Here is a 7,172-nt window from a genome sequence, read left to right as displayed (position 1 = left end):
AGCAAAATGGTGGAATCTACTGCAGAAACATCTACGAGCTCAACCAAACCTTTTGAAATTTAGGAAGGATCTAAAAACCTGTTTTTTCTCCTTGAACCAGCAAGGTGGTACCCCTTTAAAGATGGGTTTGCTTTTGTATTCAGATTTTTGAAAATGTTGAGAGTTTTTGCCACTAGCGCCTAGATGCCCATTTTTGGGTAAAAGCGCACTATATAAACCTTTTTAACATAACATTAATTTTATGTCAAGTACATCTTTAAGGATCAGACTACAGGTGGATGTGAAAAATGAAGTGCAAATCAGTCGGGCCATACCTTGGACACTGCCCGTCCCCCGTGATATCAGGTCATAAAGGTCCTGCTTACCTTCAACTTTGGGTATTTCTTCCCCTAATCCCTCCAATAAAAAAACACACCAAGACAAAAACAGACCAGATGCAAAGTTTAGAAATATTAATATAATGAGAGGAGAGGGATCTCTGTCCATATTCCTATCCCCACCACTGCAAATGAGGGGGCGTCTGTCCAGTACCTCGTGCACAACCACAGCACATACCCATGAGTCAATACCGTAAAGTCCGTTCCTGGGCACTGATGCTCCAGCTTGCATCCTGCCTGTTCCATGATGCCCAATGCTGATAAATATGTATTTCTTGTGGCTATACATGCACTACAGACGTTGGTATAGCTCTGCAAAGTTCAGCTGCCAGCACAGACACCAGCAAGAAAGTTTGGCTAGAAATAGGCACATTGTGTCCTTCTGGCTTCCATGATCTCTAAGGCCATCACTGCTGGGTCCGTGGAGCTCTGTTGTGTTGTATGCCGCTTTCTGGGTTTCCAGTTTCAATTTACATTTGTGCTAACGATGACCTGTAGTCACGTCTTAAATAGACGAGGAAAATACACAATGCGCTCCTCCCTGCGTCGATCGCTGCATTTTATTAGGTTGCAATTGGCGCAGGAATATTATCCGAGGAGGTGCATGCTTTTTAAGGAAGGGGTTGCAGCAGGCACACGGACACTCCTTCAGAGGAGGCCTCTGAATTGACATCTCAAATGTTGAGTCCAAGGCAAGTTTATTTTGACTGAATCCAAAGAGCTGCAACTAGTTCATCCTTCAGGACCCTGGGACAAAACTTTGTTTTCTGTGGACCAGTTCTGGGAGAGATGGAGGCATGGCACTGCCACTTGTGGTTTAGTAGTCCGCAGTGTACTCCGTCCCATGTAATCCTCGGCACAGCAGGGTGAATTCTTTCACCATCTCCTTCATGCGCCTTTTATTAACTCGCTCTCTGAGAAAAGAAACAATAAAATGTGGCTGAAACAGTGTAGCTTTAAGGATAAGAGATAGATTTACAAGGACCATAACATCACACACACGGACAACAATAAATCAATCAAGCATTTATAAAGTGCAGCAAATCATAAGTGAGAGTCTCAAGGCGCTGGACCACTGTACAGGAAACCTGCGATGTGGGGATGATACAGAAGAACATATTACTTAACTTCACAGTAACTATCTTTCTGGTGGATACTCTATAGTTACTCTGGATTCCTCACCTTTTGAATCTTCTCAAGGCACCAGACTGGATCTGGAAACATAAAGTAGCTCTCTTGTGTTGATAGGGAACGTCTCTACTATGCTATGACTCCGGGATCCTCCCGGATATGACATCTCTTAATTATATAAGGCACCTCCCTGCCACATAACTTCAGTTTCTTCCATGCCTTCAAAGGCGGGGACAAGGCTGACAAGACTTACAGAAATTGTAATGTATTAACACTAATTTGCGGCCTTATTAACAGTTGCATGACCAGTCCTCAGATGTGGGTGGGATCAGTGAGGGATCGGCAAGTAGATAGAGAATGTACCAGACAAGTCATTACCAAAAGAATGTTGTCCTTCTGATGGATACTTCTATCTGCAGATTCCTCACCTCTTGAACCAATACCCAAGCAGTATCCCCATCATGGTGCATCTGAGGTCAGTAGGTCATGAACAAAGACCAGGCAAAATGGTCTTTCCTGTGGACTTTGGGATCAAGGCAACAATGCCTAGTGAAGATATACACTGAAACCAAAGTTGCAGTACGGCATATATCCAGGGCAGGAACACTCCTGGACAATGCCGAAGTAGCAGTCTTCACCATGATGAAAATGGCCCTGATGCCCACTAGAGGATCCGTATCGAGTGTTTCGGATTTTGTTGCACAGGACAGTTAATCAGCAAATATTCAGCTTTTGAACTCCCTTGCCTTTATTGTAACCCTTTCTTGGGATTGTTTGGAATCCGCGAAGTCAAGAAAAGCGGATCATTAATCTGGCACTCAGCGATGTATGATGTTAAAACTAAGGAACCTACATAGATCCAGGTGGTACACTCTCCTTCTTGGAGGGATGAGGAGTAGGGAAATGTCAGAAGAGTGAAGCACAGAGTGACTACCTTTGACAAGCAAGAGCATTTGTTTGATGGGCCAGTTTGCCTGGAAAGAAAGGTGGTTAAAGGAGGATGAACAGACCAAGCCAAGAGCGCACTAAAGGACAGGTAGCAGATGTAAAGGATCGACAGATAACCTTTAACAGTGGCCACAGCAAAACCTTTCAGAGTCAACAAAAGCACAGATTGCAATACTTGTGGAAAGGGAAGAGCTCATACTTGCAATATGATATTGAGGACCCAACAGTCCATGATGATGGAGTGCCAAATCGGCAAATAAAAGGACACCCTCCTCCTTACATGCAGCACATTCTCCCTCCCTAAAGGGGAATTAAAGCAATTTCACATTAGGGTCTGGGTCCAACCTCAAAAGCGAATTGCTTTTCGACATTCAGTCTATGACACCACACCACCCTGCCTGTTGATGTAATGGATAATGATGGTGTTGTCTGACAGAATGTGAATATTACTCCTTCAGGTAGAAGGGAGGAATGCCTTTACTGCAAATTGCACCGCGTGTTGCTAGAGTAATGTATGTCCCATGCTGCTTTGCCATGGACCAAAAGTCCTTCTTTGTCATATTGGAAATGGGCACCACAGCTCAGCAAGGAAGCGTCCATAACCACGGTAGGCTGATACAGTATGAGGCTCAAAGGCAAGAGGTGGTCCATCCGCCAATGCAGTGAGCCTGCCTTGATGGAGTCATTGTGACATTCCACACAACTGAAGGTCATGTGGCAGCAACAGGATACACAAGGCCATGACCTCAAACAGATGCAAGAGCTGTGAACTCGGCTTTGAGCCAGAGTGAGAAACCTCAGAACCACCAACCAAATATGTACAATCCTCTGAGGAGGAGGAAACACTACCTGTTGGTTGTGTCTAATAATCGCCGCGAGGAGGGACACTCTGAATAAGAAAGAGGTGAGACATTTGGGCATTGATGGTAAAGCCCAATTTGTGGAAGTAAATCTTTGTTCATTGGAGGTTTTCCTAGACCAGAACTGGGGGACTCCACTTTGACTAGCCATTCAGACAAGTACTGGACTAAATGGACTCCTGACCATCTCAGTGAAGCCTCCACATCTGCCAGAACTTTCGCAAAGATGTGTGGAATGGTCAATTCCACATAGAAGCACCGATAACTAACAGGGCTAGGATGCCACCTCAACTACCATCTATGGGCAGGAAGAACTAGAAGATGGAAATAAGCCCTGGAGGTCCAGGGATGCCAATCAATTTCTAGCATTCACAGCCAGTAAGACTGGCTGTGGGACAGCTTCTTGAACTTGACCTGCTGAATGAATACGTTCCAATGTCAGAGCTCCAAGATAGGTTTCAAACTTCCATTCTTCTTGGGAACCAAAATGTTGGCAAGTGCAATGCTTTGCCCCTTTTTTCCAAAGACATAACCTTCATGGTCCACCTGCTTAGAAAGGGAGTGACTTCCACCTTTAAAATTAAGCTGTGTGCCGGAGAGTTTGCCCTGGTGGAAAGGGGGTGGTCGGGCGGGACAGAACTGTAGGTCACAGCTGTTCTGATTGTAGCTGAATGATCCCGGTATCCCTCTCGACCGTTTCCCAATTGCTGGAGAAATGGAGATCTTCCCCTCCATGGGAAGATGGTGGTGTAAGAGGGGAATAGGAGGGGGTTTGAAGCCCCAGAGCCAGCACAGGATGGTGGTGGTGCATCTGATGAAAAACCCTTGAACCATCAAAAGAGTAAGGCGTTTCCTCTTCTAAGAAGGTATTCAAGCCACTTGCATTGGTGAGTCAACATGAAGGCCAGCATCAGAATTAAAAGGAAGAACTGCATGATCCTATAAATAAAACAGTTCTTATCACAATTATTTGTTGCATTTGCTACACCTCACAAAGGCAATCCCATTTCTAAATCCGGTATTGCCAGATGGATTGTTAAGTGCATTCAAACCTGCTACACTAAAGCTAAACAAACTTTATCTATACTTCCTGGAGCGCATTCCACTCATAAAATAGGAGAGTCTATGGCCTTTTTAGGTAACATCCCTATAACGGACATTAGAAAAGCAGCAACATGGTCCAAACCACGCACTTTTGCCAAACACTACAGTGTGGATGTGCTAGTACGTCAACAAGCCAACGTAGGGCAAGCAGTGCTAAAAACACTTTTTCAAACAGCTGCAAAATCTATTGGCTAGCCACCGCTTTGGGATAATACTGCTATATTGTCTAAGCAAAGCATGCGTATCTACAGCACACATGCCTCAAAAGGATTATGCTACTTACCCAGTAAGCATCTGTTCTTGGTATGTAGAGCTGTAGATTCACATGTGCCCTCCCACCTCCCTGGGCACCTGTAGCAATTTTCATTATTTACATTACATACACATTGACTTCTCACTTACTAACTCCATTCTCGCCCTCTTGCGGGAAAACAATCTAACAATGGGTCCATGCCCATGCGCAATATCACCGAAAGGAGGATTCACCTTACCCTGTGACTAGGAAAGACTTCTTCAAAGAAAAACAACTTGCAAACATCCAGACCCAACATTAGATGGCAGGAGTATGCAAAGCATGTGTATCTACAGCACACAAACGTCGAACAGCTATTACGGGGGAAAAGCGTTTATTGGACCAGTCACACATACTATATTTTAATGGGGAGGTTTTATCAGAAATGCTGTGACTATACCAACGGTCACCTATCAGACAACAGGCGTCACGTCATTATTGACAGGGCATTCGTTCACCAGGTAATTGGAGAACCAGAGAAAATACCATCATCGATGTAAAAGCTGAGCTCTCTATTGGGGTCCAAACAATGGAGTCTCTCCTCTTTCCAGGAGTGAGGTGGGAGGCAAAGAATATTGGAAAAGCTATGGACTGTGACATGAAAGGCAGTCACAGCTTGGTAGGAAGACTGCTCTAGTTCTCAGTACCAGTTTGTCCAGAAAGAAGTTGGTGTAGGGTGGCTAGACTCACATACCTGGAAGTTCACTCATGCAATGAGCAGATGTTATTACAAAGACAAACACCACTTTTGGAATCAGGGGTGGGTATATTACTTTGTTTGATTAATAAAAATCATTACAATGATGGACATGCAACAATAAAAACGTACATTAGTCAATTGCTAGAATATTTACAAATCCGGGACAATAAAGAAGAGCATTAACCGAGTTTCTTTGTCTTTGCTTACATTATTGCCTCACACTCTTTCAAAACCAAGTCTGGATACAGCCCTGTAATCCATTAATAGTGGCACGTATAAGTAGCGAGCAATAGAGGAACATGACATTTAACAATAAATAGTTGTTTAAAACCTAATCAGCACCCGTTGAGAATTATATAACCTCTTTGGGTTCAGGCTAGTAGTGGACAACGAACTTCGCTTCGCTAGCTGAGGTTGCGGAGATTTGGTAACTACGCATTTAATTGAAAACACGGAATTCATGCAATCATTCCGACTCCGCTACGTAGTGAGTTAGCTACTGCACCCACCACAACCCTGTGATAAAACAACTTTACCTTTACATGCTAAAAGGCATATAACCAATCCACAAATGTGAACTTTGAAAAATACCAGGCAAAGATAGAGGTGATGATTTTGAGGTCACCCCTAACCTAGGGGGAGGGGAAGAAGATGCCTTGAACACAAAGAGCATATCGTGCTGAACAATTCAGTGGTGGTGCCATCCTCCTAGGACCACCCCAAGCAAAGTTATGGGCAAAAATACAATGCCAACCAAAGGCCCAGCAAAGCATTATGGGGCGAGATTCTAGAGTTTAGTGAATATTATAGTATTCGCTCTCAGCTGAACCAGACAGCATGCCCCTTGAGGAATGTTTTGATATTGGATACTATAATATTCACTGCACTCTAGAACATCGTCCCATAATGCTTTGCAGGGCCTTTGGTTGGGATTGTATTTTTGCCCATAATTGTGCTTGGGGTGGTCCAAGGAGGATGGGACCACCACCATTTCAGCATGATGTGCTCTTTGTGTTCAAGGCATCTGCTTGGTTCTCTCCCTAGGTTAGGGAGGACCCCAAAATCATCACTTCTGCTCCTGCACCCCCTGCACATTATAATGTTGTTTGTATGGCACCAGCCTGGTAGATGATACAGGAAGGGCCATTCTCTCATTCGAAGGGCCAAAAATCTTTCTTTCCAGTGCACTGCGTAGGTGCACGACAAGCGTGGTGCCACAACCCCTGCCTTGAACTGTGATAGAACTGTACAGGTTTGCTTATTTTGAGCCAGTTGTGTTCTGTCCGAATCGAAGGACCAGGAACAGACATTCCTTTTAATATACATTTTGAGGGTCTTCTGGGGTGGGTTAAAACTCCAGATTTCTTCTACTTCCAGGAGTTTTAAAGAGTCTTGTAGATAACGTCGGTATGACCGCCCAAGCTGACCGGTTGATATTTCCTGCCACTATATAGCCTCCAAGCTTCCTTCTATGGACATGTGTAGCTTGTTACATAACTTACTGAATGCTCCAGCCCCCACCACTTGATGATCTTGGAGACCAAACTCAAGACCTATTTGGGCAGGGGATGAGGTTTTCGGAAGGCTCAACACTTGCTTACAAATTCTTGTTGTTATTTAGTTCACAAGACTGTTATCTTTCCCCTGCATAATCTCCTGACTATAGTTGAGATAATTGAGGATTTTTGCCTTTATGACGCTTATTAGAGGAGTCAAGCTTGGGCCGGATAGGGGCCTTGCAAGGTTAGTGAAGGCTGCCT

General features: G+C 44.3%; 1 protein-coding gene across 1 annotated transcript in view; it reads right to left on the bottom strand.

The window, feature by feature from the left end:
- Positions 1-442: 442 nt before the first annotated feature.
- The window catches only part of IPO13 (importin 13), a 651,059-nt gene continuing 644,329 nt past the window's right edge, over positions 443-7,172 (bottom strand). The window contains exon 20 of the mRNA XM_078661811.1: positions 443-1,291. Coding sequence (XP_078517937.1) covers positions 1,195-1,291 — 97 coding nt within the window. The 3' untranslated portion in view covers positions 443-1,194. The remainder of the gene's footprint in view (positions 1,292-7,172) is intronic.

This window comes from Lissotriton helveticus, chromosome 1_1, assembly GCF_964261635.1.
Source record: "Lissotriton helveticus chromosome 1_1, aLisHel1.1, whole genome shotgun sequence".
Lineage (NCBI taxonomy): Eukaryota > Metazoa > Chordata > Amphibia > Caudata > Salamandridae > Lissotriton > Lissotriton helveticus.
Note: the sequence above shows the minus strand (reverse complement) of the source record. Positions and strands in the feature narration are given on the sequence as shown.